General features: G+C 40.9%; 1 protein-coding gene across 2 annotated transcripts in view; it reads left to right on the forward strand.

Moving 5' to 3' along the window:
- Positions 1–500: 500 nt before the first annotated feature.
- The window catches only part of GDA (guanine deaminase), a 126,739-nt gene continuing 101,736 nt past the window's right edge, over positions 501–25,503 (forward strand). The window contains exon 1 of one of the 2 annotated variants that reach the window (XM_061425547.1): positions 501–764. In XM_061425547.1, the coding sequence (XP_061281531.1) occupies positions 642–764 (123 nt within the window). In that variant the 5' untranslated portion in view covers positions 501–641. The remainder of the gene's footprint in view (positions 765–25,503) is intronic. The other variant, XM_061425546.1, reaches the window with a different exon arrangement.

The following is a 25,503-nucleotide window of genomic DNA, read 5'->3' on the forward strand; positions in this document are numbered from 1 at the left end:
TCTTTACCATCTGAGCCACCAGGGAAGCCTAAGAATACTGGAGTGGATAGCCATTCCCTTCTCCAGGTAGGCAGCCATAACAGACCTGTCACCCTGGCACTGAACTTGTGCCAGGTAAGACCTTGTGGTTGAATAGGCCCAGAGTTGAGCCACAAATAGCTAAGAGTTAAAAGGGCAAGAAAGCAGGTAGATGTGACTCTGGGTGTGCCAATTAAAGGCGGAGGAGAAAGCAGATGCAGTAATCAGTTAAAGTTACAGGTCTGGAATCCTGAATCCTCCAGCTCCTCCCTTCACCTCCGGCCCCCTGCATGGGCGACAGCCACCAAGGGTTAAAAGAATCGCTATGTGAGCGGTGATTTTGGAAACTCAAAGAGTTAACTGTATCAAAAACTAAAGCAGGGGAGGAGAGAAAGACTGGAACCAACTCACGGGAGACAAATCCTATTGGCATCGAGGAGGCAGGAAGCCAGCCCCTGGGCGCGGTCTGCAGGGGGCAGGCGATAGCGCGGAAGCGGGGGCAGGCCGAGGCCTGAGCGGGTGCCGGCTCGGCAGCTGCCCGCAGCCACAGGGAGTCCTCGCCGCGCGTTCGGCCGGTGCGCCCTCCTCCGCCCGCGGACTCCGCGCTGCGCTCCACCGCTAACATGTGTGCCGCCCGGATGCCGCCCCTGGCGCACATCTTCCGAGGGACGTTCGTCCACTCCACCTGGACCTGTCCCATGGAGGTGCTACGGGACCACCTCCTTGGTGTGAGCGACAGTGGCAAAGTAAGCGGGTGCGGGGTCTGGCGCACCCCGACGGGCGGGCGGACAGGTGCAAGGAATCTCGCCCGGTGAGCCACGGACTCCGGAGTTAGCTCGGTGCGGAGTTGAACTTAAGGGTTTGGCTCTTTCCGGGAGAGCCCTGGTGCTGGGTTCGTGAGTTGGAATGGAAGTAAAGTGTTCCCAGGTGCTGGGAGATGTAGAGTACGATTGGTTCCACAGCCTTGCAGGCTTCGGTGGAAGGGGGAGCGAGGCTGTGCCCTCTCAAATCTTGAAATCATTAATAAACTAGCACCTTGCTTCATTCATTTTTGTATCTCAGGCTCCTGGCATAGCATCGCCTAGGCGCTCCGTAAATTTGATTGAATTTATTGCGAACGAAATAATAGAAGAGTCATTTGATCAGTGTTGTTGAGCCCTTTCAGTGCATTCGAATAAGTTAAGAACTGATTTCATTCATCTAATCATTCAACAAACAACATATTGATACTAATGATCCAGACTAGACAACTTGTAATACTAGAAAGGATAGTCAGAGAGAAATTTACCGCCTCACCGCCCCCCCCCCCACCCCCACCCCCCAGCCATTTGCATCAAAACAAGCAGTTCCATTTTAAGGTTCAAAATGTCTTCTATGAGTGTATCTTTCGCACTTCTATTTCCAAAAATCAGGATTTAAAGACATAGGTAAATTGAGTGTTCCATACACACCAGTGGTAATTGTATTGGCAGTGGCCTTGCCAGTTTCAGAGGAAGCCATTCCGTTTTTAGGAGAAAAATTAAAGATAGAGATGGGATATTTTTGAGCTTTTCCTCAACTACCGGTTTGGTTAGCAAAAGTACACATATTTGTGACTTGTCAGCTTGAAGATGCTATTCCTGACTAAAGATGCTTCCCAGTCAGTGACACTTTTGAATCATGACTCTTACATTTGGGGATAACTAAATCCTATTTTCTTATGGTGCTTAAAAATCTATATTCTGTGTATATTCAGGGAGCTTGCTGTTGTGTTTCCAAGGTGATGAGACTCTCAGAGCTCCTCCAATTGGGAAGACTCCAGTAAAGCCCATGGCTAATGAATTGTTGCCTTGGGTACTTGACCCTCAAGTTTCAGGGACCCCTTAGGCTTGGGGCAAGTCCCCAGAAACAAAGGAAGAGAGACTGCTAAACTAAGGAAAGATTAGAGATATTTGCTTAATCACAAGAAGCTGTTCAACAATTAGGTTTCTTTTACGATCTACATTTCCATTTCCAAAATTTGAAATGGTAGGATAGCAGGTGAGAGAATTGGCTAGTGGATTGCCTTTAATCAGTGGTAAGGAGGAAGAAAAGGAAGTAATTTATCTAAAAAATTTACCATTCTTGGGGGTTGTACAGAAGAATAAAAGAGTGTCCTGAACGTGCAATTAGTAGTTGAGTCAGGGAGTCTATTTGTAACTAAGGAGCATACTGAAGTTATAAATTTAGAAAAATGCCATTCCCCCACAAGAAAGAATTAACTAGGAATTGCATACAAACATGTTAATCAAGTGGATTAGATTTACAGTATAAAATGCACTAATCGGTGAATTGGTAACTGTTTATCCGTCTCCTCTAGGTGCAAGTAGTTGATTCCTGATTGTAAAGCGTGGACATGTCACATATATTTTAAGACTTGATTCCCTCATTTTGAAAGTGGGACTGCCTGGTCTTTAGAGTTGCTGGGATAAATATATTATTCATTAAAACGTTTTCAAGATTCTTACAGAAAATTGTATCCCCACAAAGTAAATAAATATGCAGAATCATCTTGATCTTTGCATTTTTACTGAGCACCCAATGCTGTTTCCAAACCTTGGGATGAATCAGAAACATCTGGGGTGTTTGTTAAAATGCAATTTCCTGGGTATCATCTTCCAGAGAATCTGAATCTGTAGATCTGGAGTAAGTCCTCAGAAGTGGCGTTCACAAAAGTCCCAGGAGATTTGGGCACGGGTAGTGGATGGGTTGGGAGAAGGCAATGGCAACCCACTCCAGTACTCTTGCCTGGAAAATCCCATGGACAGAGGAGCCTGGTAGGGCTCCAGTCCATGGGGTCGTGAAGAGTCAGACATGACTGAGCGACTTCACTTTCACTTTTCACTTTCATGCATTGGAGAAGGATATGGCAACCCACTCCAGTGTTCTTGGCTGGAGAATCCCAGGGCCGGGGGAGCCTGGAGGGCTGCTGTCTATGGGGTCGCACAGAGTCGGACACGACTGAAGCAACTTAGCAGCAGCAGCAGTGGATGGGTTGCATGTTGGGTAACCTCAGTATATAGGTTGCGTGATGGAACTAGTTGTAGGGGGGTCTTGGGTGCTCAGTTCTTCATTTCAAGCCCTGGGCTTGTGTAGCATCTCAGAGGGGACACGATTTCCCCTGTCTTCCTTCTCCCTTCTCCACCTAATCTTTCATTTTATTAACTTCATTTAGGCCCAGAGAATGATAATGACTAGCTACTTTTAATTCATCAATTAAAACTCATTCAAAATTAGGTTAATTTTAAAAAAATTCTCTAGTCAACAATTTAGTATTGGGCATTTTGAATTGAGTTAGTTTTTCTACTTAAGCAGCATGTGGCTTTTTGAAAGAGAAACTCCAGCATGTGTAATTCATTTGCAGATAGGTAATTGTGAGACACTGAGTGCTCACATATTACTAAATTGTTTAATTCTTCCCACTGGGTCAGGTTGACTTTAAAGATAGGTAAAAGATGTCTTGGGTCTTTAAAGCACATTTACCTGAGAGCAAGAGCGAGGAAGAAAATTGTTTTGGAGGTAGGGTAGCAGCAGCAAATCCTATGCAGACCAGAGTTCAAGTCGGGTCTCTACCACCTACCTGCTCAAAGCCCATGGGTGAAACATTTAACCTCTCTGAGCCCCAGTTTCTGCATTTGTAGAATGAGATTTACTTCTGCTAAATATTAAATGAGATAATGTATGAAAATGCTTGTCACTTAGTGGATACTCAGCACATACCATGTTCATTTTGTCCTCTTACTTCCCTCTGCACCTAGCAAATCCTTAACCTCTTGCTCACTGTAGCATTTTTGCCTATCTCCACATGATGATATTCATGCAGGTGAACAGGTGGAGAAGGAAGCTTGGCCCAAGGTGAATTGTGTGGGAGGTGGGGGAGGTCACTGGACCTCTGCTGTGCAGCGTCACTGCTCATGCCAGTGACCCTCTGGGAAGAACAATTTAAAGAGCATTTGCTGCCAGGTTTCCTAGTACATTACTTTCAGTATCTCTTTTATTCTTCAATGTAATTATTTCCTCTTAAAGTTGGGAAAGTTGAGACTTGAGAAATCATGCATCCAGAGATGGGTTTTGAATTAACATAACCAAAGCCCGTATTCTCTTTACTAGAGTAGCCCACCTCTTTGAGGCACAGTCACTGACCTCAAAGAACATGCACTGTTGGCAAGAAAGCTTAGACTTGTACTTATTGTAAAAGTGGACTGCTTCCTGAGTGAAACAATGGGCTCACTGCTAGAAATACACTGATGAATGAAATATGCAAACTCGACCCTGCCCTTGTATGACTGATCATTTAGTAATTAACAGAATCTGCTATGACCTTCAGAACTTGAGCTAATCTTTAGGTGGGGTAATCTAAGATCATGGCATCTGGTCCCATCACTTCATGGCAAATAGATGGGGAAACAGTGGAAACAGTGGCTCACTTTATTTTTGGGGGCTCCAAAATCACTGCAGATGGTGATTGCAGCCATGAAATTAAAAGATGCTTACTCCTTGGAAGGAAAGTTATGACCAACTTAACATATTAAAAAGCAGAGATCTTACTTTGTCCACAAATGTCTATCTACTCAAGGCTATGGTTTTTCCAGTGGTCATGTATGGATGTGAGAGTTTGACTGTGAAGAAATCTGAGCACCAAAGAAATGATGCTTTTGAACTGTGGTGTTGGAGAAGACTCTTGAGAGTCCCTTGGACTGCAAGGAGATCCAACCAGTCCATCCTAAAGGAGATAAGTCCTGGGTGTTCATTGGAAGGACTGATGCTGAAGCTGAAACTCCAAAATGTTGGCCACCTGATGTGAGGAGCTGACTCATTTGAAAAGACCTTGATGCTAGGAAAGACTGAGGGCAGGAGGAGAAGTGGACGACAGAGGATGAGATGGTTGGATGGCATCACCAACTCAGTGGGCATGGGTTTGGGTGGCCTCTGGGAGTTGGTGATGGACAGGGAGGCCTGGTGTGCTGTGGTTCATAGGGTTGCAAAGAGTCGGACACGACTGAGCAACTGAACTGAACTGAAGGTGGGAAGAAGGCTTTGCTGTGTGTGGAGTGACATTTCAGTGATGTTCTGAAGGATAAGTAGATTTGAATAGGTAGGGAAGGCAAAATTGGAGATAAGGAAGAGCCTTTTAGGTAGAGGGACAGCCTGTGCAAAGGCTATTGGGTAGGAAGGAATGAAAGCGTAAAGGTGGTTAGAATCAAAAGTTCTAGGAGAAGGATAACCCAAGATAAGACTGGAGAGGTAAACGGGGCAAAATCTTGGACAGCATAGAAAGTTTGGGGAGGAATTTACCATGACCAAGTTTTGCATTTTTTAAAGATCATTCTAGCTTTAGGATAAAGACTGCATGGAGAGGAGTTAAGTCCAGGCAAGGAAATTGACAGGATCCTGTTGCAATAGTTTAGGTGAAATAGGATGTGAGTTATAAGAGATGAAATGTAATGTATCAATTAAGAAATGATTTCTCAGTAGTATCTGTGTCACTTATTATCTATGTGAATTTGAACAAGTTAGTTAATTCTATTTCCAAGTCTCCTCATGTATAAAATGATTACTATAATTTGTCTCATAGAGTTGTTAAAAGATTAAATGAATTAATAATTGTAAAGTGTGTAGAATAATGCCTTGCAATGAAGCACATGCCCAGTAAACATAAACAGTTATCAGCAATGGAGATGAAAAGAGGTGGACAGAATTGGTAACTATTTCAGGTCAAATCAACTGAATTTGATAACAGAATTAGGAAGATGTTTGTGAATGTATTAAATTGTATGGTGAGCTACAAATTGGTTGATGATAGGAAAAACTTGATGAAGGAAGCCTAAATTGAACTGGACATTAAAGAACACATAGGACTTGAACATTCAGAAAAGAGTTAAATAGCCGTGGTTAAGGGAATGAGTCAATGTTCTTTAATTTCCAAAACTACTCAGAGGAGCAAGAGTTGTATTTCACCTGAAACTGCATCATCTTGCTTTGTTAGGAGTTCTCATAGTCTGAATCACAAATCTTAGTAGTTGTGTATCATCTTTTCCTTTTGCTTAGGCTGGTGAAGATCTTCTGATAAGCTAAAGACTTCAGAATATCTCATGATCTTGAAGAGGGAATTTAGGATAAGCTATTTGTTCTGAGGCTGCCAGATCAGAGCTTCACTTTCATTAGAAACGTGTGTCCATGGCCAAATATCACATTTTCTTCTTGTAAATTCCCATTTTCTGGAAGGCAGATTGCTTTGTTCAAAATGCTTATGGCAGACACTGTTGGTTACCCACTCAGTAGTCATAACCCCTTCTTTCTTATTAACACTTTCTGAATTTGATAACCTGTAATACTTGGCTCATAGATATATCATGGTGTAAGCCATCCACAATAATCATAATTCTGCTTGTTGGATACTTATTTCTGTAACTTCCTGGTAGCTAAGGGTGGTCAGTGGTGGCATTCCAGCATACAGGAAGTCATCTCAGAGGATTCTGGGAAATATTTTTATCCCTAAAAAATAGACATAGATGTGGAAAGAGAAGTCCTTCCTTTATTAGATGTTTTCACATGAGGAATGGGGCTGCTGCTGCCACTGGTTGGGTCAATGAGGAAAAAATTAAGAGGTTTCCAGAGGCACCAACCTAGTCCCTCTTTGAACATATAGATGTGAATAACATCACTGAACAGTTAGCTGTCCCTGGAGCTTTCCAAGAAGTCCCTTGACTTCTTCCATGAAATAACAAAATGTCTTCATTGTCTACTTCATTGTCTACTTCTCTGTCAGTTGCAGCTCAAAGCACCTCTAACAATTACACTGCTTTGTCAAAGAATCACATTATTTTTCAAAGAACTGCTAGCTGCTTTGTCCTTTTTTTCATTTCTATCTTCTCCTTATTGGCCAAAAATGTCAGTGTCTCCCCAGGCACCCATATCAGGACTCAGGCCCCCTAACTGGGCCCTGGGATATCTTTGTGTATACCCCTTTCCATTGTCATTGGCCCTGTCCAGGCTTCCATTGTCTTTCCTCAAGTATTATAGGAACCTCCTAACAGTTTTCTCTCCCCCATTCTAATACCTCCTCCTCATTATTGACAGTTTCTTTCTTGAAGGATGGGTAATGTCATGTATCTTCTCTTTGCTGTATCATAGCAACCACCTGTGACTCTCTGGTGCCTCTAAGATCCAAATGCCCCTGGAACACATTTCAGGCATGACATTTGGCCCCAAGCTGCTTTCTTAATACTTCTTCCTGCTCCATCCTTCTTGCTTGCAATTAGGAGTAGAGTTACCATGAGCTCAGAGATTGCTGCTGCTGCTGCTAAGTCACTTCAGTCATGTCCAACTCTGTGTGACCCCATAGATGGCAGCCCTCCAGGCTCCCCCAGCCCTGGGATTCTCCAGGCAAGAACACTGGAGTGGGTTGCCATTTCCTTCTCCAATGCATCAAAGTAAAGTCGCTCAGTCGTGTCCAACTCTTAGCGACCCCATGGACTGCAGCCCCCAGGCTTCTCTGTCCATGGGATTTTCCAGGCAAGAGTACTGGAGTGGGGTGCCATTGCCTTCTCCCAGGGATATCTATGCCAATTTCTCACTGTGTCCCAGCACATCCTATCATTTTACACCTCCACGTTTTTGGTGTGAATCCCTCAGCCTGGAATAGTCCTCCTTTATATAAATCCCTTTTCCACTCTACCTCTATCAAAGTGAAATCTTGTTCTTTCTCCAAGGCCCAGTTCTAATATCCCCTTCTTCCCAAAGGCTTCTTTGACCACCATCCCCCAGTTGAAATAAATTAGCTTTTGTTTTTCCATAAAATTTTGCATGTATATTCAAACCAGTGTTTTCCTGGTGGTTAAGTGCATGGCTTCTGGAGTCAGACTATGTGGATTCAAATTTCAGCTCTGCCACTTATTTGGAAAAATTTCCCAACATATTAGAGCCTTGGTACCCTCATTTATAAAATATGGACAACAATAGCACACTGAAGGAGAGGTGAGGCAGATGAGATAGTATGTGCAAAGCATTTGGCACATAGTAATTGCTTAACAAATATTGGGCATTGTTATTATTTTTTCTCACAAAGTGATTATTTACTTTTGCCTTTAATTATACTTAGCTCTATAGAATATTCTCACTCACTGAATTGATTTAAAATTCTTTGACAAATGGGAGGTGAACTGGGGAGAAGGTAACATTTATTAAGTCATAATTTGTGTCAGACACTCTGTCAGACTCTTTATACAACAGTCCCGAGATGAGACATCATCATCATCTTTGTCATCCCTATCCTACAAATAAGGAAACGGAGGTTCAGAGAGTTAGCTGGTTTGACTGCAGTCACGGCAAGTGAGTGGCAAGGCCAAGATTGACACCCAAGCCTGTCTGATTTCTAACATACTTTCCAGGGGTTCTGGCTGCCTCCTCTCATGAAGAGCGCTGGCACTCCATTATCTTTAAGGCTCCTCAACATTGTCTTACTGTTTGTAACACAATGTAGGCGATCAGAAAAGTGTTTTGAAGGGGATACGTAGTGATGTGATGTAGTGGATTATCATGTGTGGTAATTTAGAAAAAGACATTTCTGATTCCAGAGAGATTTTTAAATAAAGCACAACTTGATTTACTCTTTGAGGCCTTAAAGCGGTGCTGCTGAATGTGACTGAAATTTGCTGTCCTTCCAGTTGCATAAAGTTGTCTGTTAATTCCTGGAATGTCTTGGCAGTCTGGTTGATTCATTGCTGTGAGGCAGCATAGGTATTGGTGTATCTTACACATGGCTGACTGCTTGTGAGGTTCTGACGGGTACAGAGGTGGTGGACAGGATGTCCTGCAGGCCTATGGTATGCCCATTCACTTAATGGGCATTGATCTGACTTTGTTCAGTTGCTCAGTTGTGTCTGACTCTGCAACCCCATGGACTGCAGCACGCCAGTCTTCCCTGTCCTTCACCATTTCCCAGAGCTTGCTCAAACTCATGCCCATTGAGTCGGTGGTGCTATCCAACCATCTCATCCTCTGTTGTCCTCTTCTCCTCTTGTCTTCAGTCTTTCCCAGCATCAGGGTCTTTTCCAGTGAGTCAGTTCTTCGCAGCAGGTGGCCAAAGTGTTGGAGCTTCAGCTTCAGCACCAGTCCTTCCAGTGAATATTCAGGGTTGATTTCCTTTAGGATTGACTGGTTTAATCTCCTTGCTGTCCAAGGGACTCTCAGGAGTCTTTTCCAACACCACAGTTCAAAGGCATCAGTTCTTTGGCACTTAGCCTTTTTTATTGTCCAGCTGTCACATCTGTATATGACTACTGGAAAAACCATAGCTTTGACTATACAGACCTTTGTTGGCAAAGTAATGTCTCTGCTTTTTAATATGCTGTCTAAGTTGTCATAGCTTTTCTTCCAAGAAGCAAGTGTCTTAATTTCCTGGCTGCAGCGATTTTGGAGCCCAAGAAAATAAAATCTGTCACTGTTCTTATTGTTGATCTGACTATTTAGTATGGATAAAGGTCAGGGTGGACTTCCCTCACTTGCAGGAAGAAAAATCTAATTGGTCATGTGTTTACAATCCCCTTTCTGTAGAAAGGAATTAAGGCAGTTCCAGGGCATGACTTCCTTGATGGCTCAGATGGTAAAGCATCTGTCTACAATGCAGGAGACCCGGGGTGGATCCCTAGGTCAGGAAGATCCTCTGGAGAAGGAAATGGCAATCCACTCCAGTACTATTGCCTGGAAAATTCCATGGACAGAGGAGCCTGGTAGGCTACAGTCCATGGGGTCACAAAGAGGACACGACTGAGCGACTTCACTTACTTATTTACTTAGAAGAGGGTGTAGGCAAGTGGTGATGCTTTTATACATGTAAGAGAGAAGAAAAAGTTAGTTGTTGACATAAAACAAAACTATAAATTAAGGTGCATTGTGAAACGACTTACATTCTTACTGGTTTCTAACTGTCTTAGGCACCAGCTGTTGAAAGGATATGTTGCCTAATTGGCAATTGCTGAAAGCAGTTGCACAAGGGAAACACAGCTATTCTTTTTTTTAAAAAACTTTTTATTTTGTATTGGGATATAGATGATTCACAATGTTATGATAGTTTCAGGTGAATAGAGAAGGGACTCAGCCATACATGTACATGTTTCCATTCTTCCCCAAACTCCTCTCCCATCCAGGTTGCCACATAGAAACACATCAATTCTTAATCACAGTTTCAGTTTTAGTGCTTGTTATTTCTCTGTTCATATTTTCTGTTTCTTCCTGGTTCAGTCTTGGGTGACTGTACCTTTCTAAGAATTTGTCCGTTTCTTCTGGGTTGTCCATTTTATTGACATACAGTTGTTCATAGTAGTCTCTTATGATTCTTGGTATGCCTATGGAGTCAGTTGTAAATTTCTTTTTTTTTCATTTCTAATTCTCACTGCTGATTTGATTCTTCTCCCTTTTTTTTTTTCTTGCTAAATCTGACGAAAGGTTTCTCAATCTTTTTATCTTTTCAAAGAACCAGCTTTTAGTTTCATTGGTCTTTGCAATTGTTTTGTCTCTATTTCATTTATTTCTGCTCTGATCTTTATGATTTCCTTCCCTCTACTAATTTTAGCTTTTGTTTGTTGTTCTTTCTCTAGTTGTTTTAGGGGTAAGGTTAGGTTGTTTATTTGAGACTTTTCTTGTTTCATGAGGTAAGATTGTATTGCTATGAACTTCATTCTTAGAACTGCTTTTGCTGCATCCAATAAGTTTTGGATCTTGATGCTTTCATTTGTTACTAGGTGTTTCTTTTTTTCTTTTTCCTTCTTTGATTTCTTCAGTGATCCAATGGTTGTTTACCAGCATATTGTTTAGCCACCACATGTTTGTGAGAAACACACCTATTCTTGATGCTGGTTCAGATGGGAATTTCTCCTAGGTGGACATTGTGTCTTATAATTAAAGTCTTAACAACTTTCCTGTGCAAGGTAGCATTTTGTAGAATTGCCTCTCTTGAGCTGCAGATGTGACAGGAAGAAGAGGGTTCATAAAACCGTTCTGTAGGGCTAAAGCTGTGGGGAAGGGGCTGTGGGAGGTGTTCCAGGTACCTAGGTCTTGGCTGATCTGAAATTGTCCTAGAGATAGGCTTCAGGCTGTCAGAGGGATGGGCAGGACCACAAGTCTCCCAGGCACTCCTCTTAAAGGTGGTCCTTTTTATGGAGTTATGATGAACACCAAGAGGGAGGAACCTAGTATTAATAGTTATTGGCATAAGCCTGGAGTGAAGCTGGTTTTCTGTGGCCAGTAAAATGTAGAACCACCTGCCTTTACTGATAATCCAGTTTTGTGGATGTTGAGGAGGCTAAAAGAGTCTGTTCAATAATTTTATTTTTTTTCTTTTAATTTTATTTTATTTTTAAACTTTACAAATTGTATTAGTTTTGCCAAATATCAAAATGAATCCGCCACAGGTATACATGTGTTCCCCATCCTGAACCCTCCTCCCTCCTCCCTCCCCATACCATCCCTCTGGGTCATCCCAGTGCACCAGCCCCAAGCATCCAGTATTGTGCATCGAACCTGGACTGGTAACTCGTTTCATACATGATATTATACATGTTTCAATGCCATTCTCCCAAATCTTCCCACCCTCTCCCTCTGCAACAGAGTCCATAAGACTGTTCTATACATCAGTGTCTCTTTTGCTGTCTCGTACACAGGGTTATTGTTAGCATCTTTCTAAATTCCATATATATGCGTTAGTATACTGTATTGGTGTTTTTCTTTCTGGCTTACTTCACTCTGTATAATAGGCTCCAGTTTCATCCACCTCATTAGAACTGATGGAGTATTACTCAGCCATTAAAAAGAATACATTTGTTCAATAATTTTAAATTCATTTTTATTGGTGAGAAATATTCTTCCTAGAAGGCATGCCAGTTTTTAGCCTGCTTATCTTCCATTTCACTTGGGTGCAAGCTCATTGTCTAAGGCTCACCTCAAGTACCATCTCCAAAATCTTTTTACTACTTCCCTACCCTCAAAGTGTTCTCTCTGTGTATAACCATCTCTTTTTAAAAAGTTAATTTTTTATTGAGGTATATTTGCTTTAAAATGTTGTGTTGTTTTCTTCTATACAGCAAAGTAAATCAGCTATATGTTTGCATATATCCCCTCTTTTTTTGAATTTTCTTCCCATTTAGGTCACCACAGAGCTTTGAGTAGAGTTCTCTAGGCTATACAGTATGTTCTCATTAGTTATCTATTTTGCAAATAGTATCAATAGTGTATAAGTATCATCTCAATCTCCCAGTTAATCCCACTCCTTTTCCCCCTAGTTATCCATACATTTGCTTTCTATGTCTGTGTCTCTATTTCTGCTTTTCAAATAAGGTCGTCTATACCCTTGTTCTAGGTACCACATATACGTATTAATATACAATATTTGCTTTTCTCTTTCTGACATAGTTCACTCTTTCTGACAGTCTCTAGGTCCAACCACATCTTTAAATGACAAGTTTCACTCCTTATAATGTCTGAGTAATATTCCATTGTGTATATGTACCACATCTTCTTTATCTACTCCTCTGATGATGGGCATTCAGGTTGTTCCATGTCCTGGCTACTGTTAATAGTGCCGCAGTGAATGTTGATGTGCATGTATCTTTTCAAGTTATGGTTTTCTCTGGGTATATGCCCATGAGTGGGATTGCTGGGTCATGATAGTTCTTTTTTAGTTTTCTAGGGAACTGCCATACTGTTCTCCATAGTGGCTATATAAATTTACATTCCGACCAGTAGTATAAGAGGGTTCCCTTTTCTCCACACCTTCTCCAGCATTTATTGTTAGTGGATTTTTTGCTGATGGCCATTCTAACTGGTGTGAGTGATACCTCATTGTAGTTTTGATTTGTGTTTCTCTTAATAATCAGTGATGTTTGTGCATCTTAAATAGTCATTTGTCCAAAGAAGACATACAGGTGGCCAGCAAACTTATGAAAAGATGCACAACATCACTAATTATTAATCGTCTCCTTTATTGTCTTTTCTTCTTACACAGTATGTATCTACACTTGCTGACCATGTACCTTATTTGTGTATATTTTCACTCAAATTGATTTTAAGTCTAGTCACATGGTGAAATAAAGTAGAAGAAACCTACTACTTATCAAGCACAGGATTTTGCAAATAATTTAGGTGCTTAATAGATATTTAATAAATCAGTGGATTCTCTGAAGCATTATAAAAAACTGTTGTACAAATTGTTTCGATCTTTATTGAGAATATTTCTAAACTATATTTGTGTGTACTTTAGAAAGTACAATATTGCATATAATTTAATCTCATCTGTAGTGACTTTTGTTACACAAAATGTAAATATTCAGAAGTTAATTCTGTTGATTAAATTTATTCTGGTTTGAGAATGATATAACTTTTAAGAGGTTTTTCTTTTTTATCAAAACACAGGAATTGGAGATTACTCTTTTTTGTACTCTAGTACTTACAAATATTTTTACACATTTAATCATTCATTCTACAATATTGAATACCTATTATATGCTGTGAAAAGAAGGGAGGTGAAAAGCAAAGGGGAAAAGGAAAGATATATCTATTTGAATGCAGAGTTCCAAAGAATAGCAAGGAGAGATAAGAAAGCCTTCCTCAGAGATCAGTGCAAAAAAATAGAGGAAAACAATAGAATGGGAAAGCCTAGAGATCTCTTCAAGAAAATTAGAGACACCAAGGGAACATTTCATGCAAAGATGGGCTCAATAAAGGACAGAAATGGTATGGACCTAACAGAAGCAGAAGGTATTAAGAAGAGGTGGCAAGAATACACAGAACTATACAAAAAAGATCTTCATGACCCAGATAATCATGATAGTGTGATCACTCACCTAGAGCTAGACATCCTGGAATGTGAAGTCAAGTGGGCCTTAGTAAGCATCACATGAACAAAGCTAGTGGAAGTGATGGAATTTCAGTTGAGCTATTTTAAATCCTAAAAGATGATGCTGTGAAAGTGCTGCACTCAATATGCCAGCAAATTTGGAAAACTCAGCAGTGGCCAGAGGACTGGAAAAGGTCAGTTTTCATTCTAATCCCAAAGAAAGGCAATGCCAAAGAATGCTCAAACTACCACACAATTGCACTTATCTTACATGCTAGTAAAGTAGTGCTCAAAATTCTCCAAGCCAGGCTTCAGCAATACATGAACTGTGAACCTCCTGATGTTCAAGCTGGTTTTAGAAAAGGCAGAGGAACCAGAGATCCAATTGCCAACATCCTCTGGATCATGGAAAAAGCAAGAGAGTTCCAGAAAAACCTCTACTTCTGCTTTATTGACTATGCCAAAGTCTTTGATTGTGTGGATCACAATAAACTGTGAAAAATCCTGAAAGTGATAGGAATACCAGACCACCTGACCTACCTCTTGAGAAACCTGTATGTAGGTTAGGAAGCAACAGTTAGAACTGGACATGGAACAACAGACTGGTTCCAAATAAGAAAAGGAGTACCTCAAGGCTGTATATTGTCACCCTGTTTTTTTTTAACTTATATGCAGAGTACATCATGAGAAATGCTGGGCTAGAGGAAGCACAAGCTGGAATCAAGATTGCTGGGAGAAATATCAATAACCTCAGATATGCAGATGACACCACCCTTATGGAAGAAAGTGAAGAGGAACTCAAAAGCCTCTTGATGAAAGTGAAAGAGGAGAGTGAAAAAGTTGGCTTAAAGCTCAACATTCAGAAAACTAAGATCATGGCATCCAGTCCCATCACTTCATGGCAAATAGATGAGGAATCCGTGGAAACAGTGGCTAACTTTATTTTTCTGGGCTCCAAAATCACTGCAGATGGTGATTGCAGCCATGAAATTAAAAGACGCTTACTCCTTGGAAGGAAAGTTATGACCAACCTAGATAGCATATTCAAAAGCGAGACATTACTTTGTCCACAAAAGTCCATCTAGTCAAGGCTATGGTTTTTCCAGTAGTCGTGTATGGATGTGAGAGTTGGACTATAAAGAAAGCTGAGCGCCAAAGAATTGATGCTTTTGAACTGTGGTGTTGGAGAGGACTCTTGAGAGTCCCTTGGACTGCAAGGAGATCCAACCAGTCCATCCTAAAGGAGATCAGCCCTGGGTGTTCATTGGAAGGACTGATGCTAAAGCTGAAACTCCAGTACTTTGGCCACCTGATGCGAAGAGCTGACTCATTGGAAAAGACCCTGATGTTGGGAAAGATTGAAGGCGTGGGGAGAAGGGGACAACAGAGGATGAGATGGTTGGATGGCATCACTGACTCAATGGACATAGTTTTTGGTGGACTCCGGGAGTTGGTGATGGACAGGGAGGCCTCTCATGCTGCGGTTCATGGGGTCTCAAAGAGTCGGACAGGACTGAGCGACTGAACTGAACTGAATTGAATTATATGCTATGTGTTTAATATACTTAAAAACTGGATCCTATGGCCAGTGATGAAGTCACAAACAACACATTCCAACCACAGTTCACATTTTATTTCAGGATTTACCAGTTAAGATCAAGTTCTCCGTGTTGGCAAGGCAGAGAAACTGTTAGTGACGTGCTGAGTGGGATACAGCTAGGAATGAATGAAGCTGGGATTTGAATCTAGATCTGTTTCCTCTCTGCTTCTGCTAAGTCTCTTCAGTCGTGTCCAACTCTGTGCGACCCCATAGACGGCAGCCCACCAGTCTCCCCTGTCCCTGGGATTCTCCAGGCAAGAACACTGGAGTGGGTTGCCATTTCCTTCTCCAAGGCATGATAGTGAAAGTGAAAGTGAAGTCGCTCAGTCGTGTCCGACTCTTCGAAACCCCATGGACTGCAGCCTACCAGGCTCCTCCATCCATTGGATTTTCCAGGCAAGAGTACTGGAGTGGAGTGCCATCGCCATCTCCCGTTTCCTCTCTAGTATTTATTATTTCTCTGGATTTGATTTTAAATACCCTGGTTATCATTTCAGCCATTTGAGTACTTAACTCTCTCAGCTAGCCTCCTTCCTTTCTGGGCTTTGACCTCTAGAGAGCAAAACCATGACTCATTTAGTAACCAAGTCCAGAATCTCCTGTTGTGCTCCTGTTATTCTCCTCCTGATTATCTTTCCACTGAAAGTGTGCCACCTCTTTCTTGATCTTTTCCTTTATTCTTGTTTGCTCTGTTCTTGTCAGTAAAACATTCTTCAATTCTCAGTACCCATAAAATCAAAATCTGAAAGTACTCCCAATCCACAGCCTTTCCACAACCAAAACTTCCCCAAACAATGCAAAACTCATGCTTCTTAATCTAAGGAAGGAGATACTTGTGTTTTTCAAGAGTTGATGTTTTTTTAATAGGCCAACAGAGATGGATTCAAAATGAACCTCAGATTCTTTTTATAATAATTTTCTTTAACTAGTTCATCTATTAACCCCTCACCTTTTCCACAATTGTTTCAATGTCCATATATGCATTTTTCATCAGATCTCAAAAGAGTCAGTGACTTCTGAATGTCAAAAAAACCTCTAGATTCTCTAATGTTTCACCTCAAAGAGGATCATTTCACCTTTTCAACATCTCTGTCTAGGCTTTATTTAAATGCTGTCAATGATTAATATACCTACTCATTTGGGTGCAAATAATGTTACTTTTCTACTCATTTCTCAAATTTTAAGGGAACTTTAAAATGAGCCCTAGCAACATAATCATTGGAATCATGATATCAGTAACTTGGAGCCTTTTTCTTTCCGTAACTCTGCAAGGATTCTTGGAGACTTTTATGATCCAAGCATTCATTCCCTCCCAGATATTGATTTGGTGTTTATTATAATTTCCCAAGTGCTGCTCTTGTTCAGGGTCTATAGCTGTGAGTAAGACAAAGCTGCTGCCCTTTTGGAACTTTACTACAGTTTTGAAAAGCGATGTTCCAGACAAAATATTTGCATTTTATTTATTTTTTTAAATTTAAATTTATTTATTTTAATTGGAGGTTAATTACTGTACAATATTGTATTGGTTTTGCCATACACCAACATGAATCCACCACGGGTGTACACGTGTTCCCCATCCTGAACCCCCCTCCCACCTACCTCCCTGTACCATCCCTCTGGGTCATCCCAGTGCACCAGCCCCAAGCATCCTATATCCTGCATCGAACCTGGACTGGCGATTCGTTTCTTATATGGTATTATACATGTTTCAATGCCATTCTCCCAAATCATACCACCTCTCCCTCTCCCACAGAGTCCAAAAGACCGTTCTATACATCTGTGTCTCTTTTGCTGTCTCGCATACAGGGTTATTGTTACCATGTCTCTAAATTCCATATATATGCGTTAGTATACTGTATTGGTGTTTTTCTTTCTGGCTTACTTCACTCTGTATAGTAGGCTCCACCTCATTAGAACTGATTCAAATGTATTCTTTTTAATGGCTGAGTAATACTCCATTGTGTATATGTACCACAGCTTTCTTATCCATTCATTTGCTGATGGACATCTAGGTTGCTTCCATGTCCTGGCTATTATAAACAGTGCTGCGATGAACACTGGGGTACATGTGTCTCTTTCAGTTCTGGTTTCCAAGGTGTGTATGCCCAGCAGTGGGATTGCTAGATCATAAGGCAGTTCTATTTCCAGTTTTTTAAGGAATCTCCACACTGTTCTCCATAGTGGCTGTACTAGTTTGCATTCCCACCAACAGTGTAAGAGGGTTCCGTTTTCTCCACACCCTCTCCAGCATTTATTGCTTGTACACTTTTGGATAGCAGCCACTCTGATTGGCGTGAAATGGTACCTCATAGTGGTTTTGATTTGCATTTCTGTGATAATGAGTGATGTTGAGCATCTTTTCATGTTTGCTAGCCATCTGTATGTCTTCTTTGGAGAAATGTCTATTTAGTTCTTTGGCCCATTTTTTGATTGGGTTGTTTATTTTTCTGGAATTGAGCTGCAGGAGTTGCTTGTATATTTTTGAGATTAGTTGTTTGTCAGTTGCTTCATTTGCTATTATTTTCTCCCATTCTGAAGGCTGTCTTTTCACCTTGCTTATAGTTTCCTTTGTTGTGCAGAAGCTTTTAATTTTAATTAGGTCCCATTTGTTTATTTTTGCTTTTATTTCCAATATTCTGGGAGGTGGGTCATAGAGGATCCTGCTGTGATGTATGTCAGAGAGTGTTTTGCCTATATTCTCCTCTAGGAGTTTTATAGTTTCTGGTCTTATGTTTAGATCTTTAATCCATTTTGAGTTTATTTTTGTGTATAGTGTTAGAAAGTGTTCTAGTTTCATTCTTTTACAAGTGGTTGATCAGTTTTCCCAGCACCACTTGTTAAAGAGATTGTCTTTAATCCTTTGTATATTCTTGCCTCCTTTGTCAAAGATAAGGTGTCCATAGGTGCGTGGATTTATCTCTGGGCTTTCTCTTTTGTTCCATTGATCTATATTTCTGTCTTTGTGCCAGTACCATACTGTCTTGATGACTGTGGCTTTGTAGTAGAGCCTGAAGTCAGGTGGGTTGATTCCTCCAGTTCCAGTCTTCTTTCTCAAGATTGCTTTGGCTATTTGAGGTTTTTGTATTTCCATACAAATTGTGAAATTATTTCTTCTAGCTCTGTGAAAAATACCATTGGTAGCTTGATAGGGAGAAATATACAATGTTCATGGATCGGAAGAATCAATATAGTGAAAACGAGTATACTACCGAAAGCAGACATCTCGTTTTAAATGAGCATAGCCCCTTGTCTCTATATCCATGGTGGCCATGGCTTCCCTTTGTAACCACATGATGCTGTATTTGGCTTCTGATCCCAGGCATCTGTCTGCTGTTATTGTTCTGTCCAGGTTGGACAGGAAACAGGAAACAGGAAAGCTGAGCTTTCCCTAAGGTCGGCTCAGTGGAAACGCCACACCGCTGAGCTCTGTTTGTTCTAGAACAACTCATGCAGATTGCTGTGGTCACACTGGCCTTCATATTTAGGTTCCCCTCTAGAGAGGAGAACAATATATCATTCTTTTCTGGTGTATCCCAGGCACTAAGAAAATATAAGGTAAATTTTCACCTTTACAATACTAACTTTAAAAAAAAATTAATTTATTTTAATTGGAGGCTAATTACTTTATAATATTGTGGTTTTTGTGATACTTTTAAAATGAGTTCCATGATATATTTAAATTATGATTTAAAAAGTTTAATCCATAAAAGGTAAGTAGCACATTTCTTATATTAAGCAGTTGTGCATTAAAATATGGCCACCAAATGTGAAGAGTCACCTCACTGGAAAAGACCCTGATGCTGGGAAAGATTGAAAGCAAAAGGAGAAAGGGGTGACAGAGGATCAGATGGATGGATGGCATCATTGACTCAATGGACATGAGTTTGAGCAAACTCCAGGGGACAGTGAAGAACAGAGAAGCTTGGACTGCTGCAGTTCATGAGGTTACAAGGAGTTGGACATGACTTAGTGACTGAAAAACAACAACATGAATAAAAAGGAAATAAACTTTGTAAGTCATCTTCTTAAATTGCATTGGGCTTCTAGCCCATGACGCTGGGTTATAAACTTGTAGACAGGAGGTACACTGATGGTGTTAATGCTCGTATTAGAAAGTAACAAGTGAAAGTGTTAGTTGCTTAGTCGTGTCTGACTCTTTGCGACCCCATGGACTGTAACCTGCCAGGCTCATCTGCCCATGGAATTCTCCAGGCAAGAATATTGGAGTGAGTAGCCATTCCCTTCTCCAAGGGATATTCCTGACCCAGGGATAGAAACCAAGTCTCCTGCATTGCATGTGGATTCTTTATGGTCTGACCCACTGGGGAAGCCCCACTATAATAATACTGGACATTTATTAGACACTTATTGTATTCTAGGTTCTGTGCTCAGTGTTTTACAAAGCGTAATTCTCTTGACTACTTTATGAGATGAAACCGTTACTGTTCCTGGTTAGGTTCTTTCCTTACCTGGTTTTTATTCTCATCAATAAAGAGAAATTTCTTTGTTTAGCAACAAACAGAAACTTTATTCATTGGCCAAAGAATGGAAAAGGAGGAACTCATGCTCTAAAAGCACCTCTTCCCATTACAGGCAAGAAGAGCTTTCTAGAGCAAAAGGCCAAAGAGGTTATGGGGTACAGGGACCTTTTATCATCCTACCTGGTGGAAATAGGTGGCAATTTTTCAGAAAGCAGCTCATGCCTCTTTTTAGCCCTCGTGTGGTCCTTCAGTGTCTGGTCAGAAGTGGGTCTAACTAGTATGGTGCAGGCAGGCCGAGATCTTATTACTGTGAGGTGGTAATAAGCTGTAGAGACACCTTTGTCCCAGTTTTTAAATTTAGATAGCTTATGCCATTGCTAGCTGATTAATTATTTAATGCCATTAATTTCTTGTCATTAAGCCCTCCTGTTCTAATTACATAAAAACTAGAAGATACAGTCAGTTTTTGGTTTTCTCAAGTTTGCTATGGGGCCTCCTAGGTGGCTCAGTGGTAAAGAATCTGCCTGCAATACAGGAGATGCAGGTTTGATCCCTGGGTGGGGAAGATTCCCTGAAAAGGAAATGGCAACCTATCTCCTGTATTCTTGCCTGGAAAATCCCATGGACAGAGGAGCCTGGTGGGCTCCAGTCCATGGGGTTGCGAAGAGTTGGATATGACTTAGCAACTAAAATAACAACAACAAGAAGGGGGTTTTACCAGTAGTGGTGGACTTCTTTGCATGTGTGTGTGATCAGTCATGTCTACCTCTTTGTGACCCCATGGACTATAGTCCATCAGGCTCTTCTGTCCATGGAAGTCTCCAGGCAAGAATACTGGAATGGGTAGCCATTTCCTACTCCAGGGGATCTTTCTTGCCTAAGACAGGTACACTTTTGCTTTACAGAGACAGCTTAGATACAAATTAAGGACCCTTGACTTGTTTCCCTGGGTGACAAAACTTCTTCTTATTTTATTAACAAGGAAGCTGAGACTCAGAGTGTTATTCCTAACTCTGAAATAAACATCTAATTACTGTACATTGTGGAGGAGGACATGGCAACCCACTCTAGTATTCTTGCCTGGAGAATTCCATGGACAGAGAAGTCTGGCAGGCTACAGTCTATGGGGTTGCAGAGAGTCAGACACAACTGAGCTACTAACACAACATACGGTACATTGGATGACTTCGCTGTCTTAAAGCCACTGTGTAACCCTTTGTTTTCAGATAATCAAATGGCAAAATTATAGGAGCCTCCTGTACTTAAATTGTTAATACAAGTTTAATCTCTAAGATTAAAGGTGAAGACAGATTCTTCTCTTCTCATACATTTTTAAAGATTGAACAGTAGGGAGTTCCCTAGCAGTTAGGACTTGACACTTGACTGCCAAGGGCTGGAGGTCTAGTTGGGGAACTAAGATCTCATGTCATGTCGTGTGGCAAAAGAAAAAAGATTGAACAATAACTGTTGATCATCTCCCCCAAAGTTCCCAGGACATTGTTTCCTACCTTCTAAAAAGCCTCACCCTTCTCCTTTATGAAAGCATTATTTCATTGTCTTTATTACACTAACTCATTGACTCTAAAGGATAAATTAAATTTAATTATACTCCTCATTGATCTGTTTTTCAAAATTTTTTGACTGTTGAAGTTGGTGCCTCTGCTTGTGACATGCTGACTTGTTTTTTATGAATTAGTTATTCACTGTTACCTGAGACCATTTCATAATAAGAACACTTCATGTTTTCTTATCGTGGTTCTGCTCAGGTTGGCACCACCATGAGACCTGCTTAATTATAGGCACAATGCTTTTTCTCTTTTCAGGCTGTTATTGGGTTTTAAAAAATTATTTTGACAGAATGAGCTTTCCCTAGTAACCTCCACTTGAAAACCCAACTATATTGATCTCAATTTATCAACCAGCTATTGATAACGTGAGTTAAAAAAAAAAAAAACCTTTGAAGGCTAAACAATTATAAGGTAATTCTAATTTAAAGTGAGTCCTTTTAGACGTACATATACTGATAGGTATAGGAATTTTAAGAACCCAAGATTTCCTAGTAGTAAAATTTAAGTGGACTGAAAAAATGTATCATATAATCATACAGCACCCTCCACTCACCAACACCCTTGTATACATGCACACAAAACACATTTCTGGAAGGCAATCAGACCAGATCAGATTAGATCAGTTGCTCAGTAGTGTCCGACTCTTTGCGACCCCATGAATTGCAGCACGCCAGGCCTCCCTGTCCATCACCAAACTCCTGGAGTTCACTGAGACTCACGTCCATCGAGTCAGTGATGCCATCCAGCAATCTCATCCTCTGTATTCCCTTTCTCCTCTTGCTCCCAATCCCTCCCAGCATCAGAGTCTTTTCCAATGAGTCAACTCTTCACATGAGGTGGCCAAAGTACTGGAGTTTCAGCTTTAGCATCATTCTTTCCAAAGAAATCCCAGGGCTGATCTCCTTCAGAATGGACTGGTTGGATCTCCTTGCAGTCCAAGGGACTCTCAAGAGTCTTCTCCAACACCACAATTCAAAAGCATCAATTCTTCAGCACTCAGCCTTCTTCATAGTCCAACTCTCACATCCATACATGACCACAGGAAAAACCATAGCCTTAACTAGACGGACCTTTGTTGGTTAAGTAATGTCTCTGCTTTTGAATATGCTATCTAGGTTGGTCATAACTTTCCTCCCAAGGAGTAAGTGTCTTTTAATTTCATGGCTGCAGTCACCATCTGTAGTGATTTTGAAGCCCAGAAAAATAAAGTCTGACACTGTTTCCCCATCTATTTCCCATGAAGTGATGGGACCGGATGCCATGATCTTAGTTTTCTGAATATTGAGCTTTAAGCCAACTTTTTCCCTCTCCACTTTCACTTTCATCAAGTGGCTTTTTAGTTCCTCTTCACTTTCTGCAATAACGGTGGTGTCATCTGCATATCTGAGGTTATTGATATTTCTCCCGGCAATCTTGATTCCAGCTTGTGTTTCTTCCAGTCCAGCGTTTCTCATGATGTATTCTGTATATAAGTTAAATAAACAGGGTGACAATATATAGCCTTGATGTATGCCTTTTCCTATTTGGAACCAGTCTGTTGTTCCATGTCCAGTTCTAAGTGTTGCTTCCTGACCTGCATACAAATTTCTCAAGAGGCAGATCAGGTGGTCTGGTATTCCCATCTCTTTCAGATTTCCCACAGTTTATTGTGATCCACACAGTCAAAGGCTTTGGCATAGTCAATAAAGCAGAAGTAGATGTTTTTCTGGAACTCTCTTGCTTTTTCAATGATCCAGCGGATGTTGGCAATTTGATCTCTGGTTCCTCTGCCTTTTCTAAAACCAGCTTGAACATCAGGAAATTCACGGTTCACATATTGCTGAAGCCTGGCTTGGAGAATTTTGAGCATTACTTTATTAGCGTGTGAGATGAGTGCAATTGTGTTGTAGTTTGAGCATTCTTTGGCATTGCCTTTCTTTGGGATTGGAATGAAAACTGACCTTTTCCAGTCCTGTGGCCACTGCTGAGTCTTCCAAATTTGCTGGCATATTGAGTGCAGCACTTTCACAGCATCATCTTTCAGGATTTGAAAGAGCTCAACTGGAATTCCATCACCTCCACTAGCTTTGTTCATAGTGATGCTTTCTAAGGCCCACTTGACATCACATTCCAGGATGTCTGGCTCTAGGTCAGTGATCACACCATCATGATTATCTTGGTCATGAAGATCTTTTTTGTGCAGTTCTTCTGTGTATTCTTGCCATCTCTTCTTAATATCTTCTGCTTCTTTTAGGTCCATACCATTTCTGTCCTTTATCGAGCCCATCTTTGCATGAAATGTTCCGTTGGTATCTCTGATTTTCTTGAAGAGATCCCTAGTCTTTCCCATTCTGTTGTTTTCCTTTATTTCTTTGCATTGATCGCTGAAGAAGGCTTTCTTATCTCTTCTTGCTATTCTTTGGAACTCTGCATTCAGATGTTTATATCTTTCCTTTTCTCCTTTGCTTTTCACTTCTCTTCTTTTCACAGCTATTTGTAAGGCCTCCCCAGACAGCCATTTTGCTTTTTTGCATTTCTTTTCCATGAAGATGGTCTTGATCCCTGTCTCCTATACAATGTCATGAACCTCTGTCCATAGTTCATCAGGCACTCTATCTATCAAATCTAGGCCTTTAAATCTATTTCTCACTTCCTCTGTATAATCATAAGGGGTTTGATTTAGGTCATACCTGAACAGTCTAGTGGTTTTCCCTACTTTCTTAAATTTAAGTCTGAATTTGGCAATAAGGAGTTCATGGTCTGAGCCACAGTCAGCTCCTGGTCTTGTTTTTGCTGACTGTGTAGAGCTTCTCCATCTTTGGCTGCAAAGAATATAATCAATCTGATTTCAGCGTTGACCATCTGGTGATGTCCATGTATAGAGTCTTCTCTTGTGTTGTTGGAAGAGGGTGTTTGTTATGACCCGTGCATTTTCTTGGCAAAACTCTGTTAGTCTTTGCCCTGCTTCATTCTGTATTCCAAGGCCAAATTTGCCTGTTACTCCAGGTGTTTCTTGACTTCCTACTTTTGCATTCCAGTCCCCTATAATGAAAAGGACATTTTTTGGGGGTGTGAGTTCTAAAAGGTCTTGTAGGTCTTCATAGAACCGTTCAACTTCAGCTTCTTCAGCATTACTGGTTGGGGCATAGACTTGGATTACTGTGATATTGAATGGTTTGCATTGGAAATGAACAGAGATCATTCTGTCGTTTTTGAGATTGCATCCAAGTTCTCCATTTCGGACTCTTTTGTTGACCATGATGGCCATTCCATTTCTTCTGAGGGATTCCTGCTCACAGTAGTAGATATAATGGTCATCTGAGTTAAATTCACCCATTCCAGTCCATTTCAGTTCGCTGATTCCTAGAATGTCGACATTCATTCTTGCCATCTCTTGTTTGACCACTTTCAATTTGCCTTGATTCATGGACCTGACATTCTAGGTTCCTATGCAGTATTGCTGGAAGGCAATATTAAAATTAAAAACTGAAATAACATTTACTTTGGTAGAGTAGGAGTAGAGAGTTGGGGATGTGAATGAGAATTTTCATGGTCCACTTTATAACTTTCTGTATTACTAGTTTACTGTGTTTTTTGTTTTACTTTTTATAATTTTCCATAAAATTTACCATTTGAAGTGTACAGGTTAGTGTCATTTATTACATTCACAATGTTGTACAACCATCACCACTGTCTAGTTCTGAAATATGTTCATCACTCTAAAGGGAAACCCATTAACTGTGAAGCAGTCACTCTGTATTCCTCCCGCTCTTTGACCCTGACTCTTTGTGACCCCATCTACCAGACTCCTCTGTCCATGGAATTTTCCAGGCAAGAGTCCTAGAGTGGGTTGCCATTTCCTTCTCCCGGGGATCTTTCCAACCCAGGGATCGAATCCAAGTCTCCTGCATTATAGGCAGACGCTTTACCATCTGAGCCATGAGGGAAGCCTAGCAACCCCTAGTTTGCTTTCATTTCTGTAAACTTGCCTATTCTGGATATTTTATA

Source organism: Bos javanicus, chromosome 8 (genome assembly GCF_032452875.1).
Source record: "Bos javanicus breed banteng chromosome 8, ARS-OSU_banteng_1.0, whole genome shotgun sequence".
Lineage (NCBI taxonomy): Eukaryota > Metazoa > Chordata > Mammalia > Artiodactyla > Bovidae > Bos > Bos javanicus.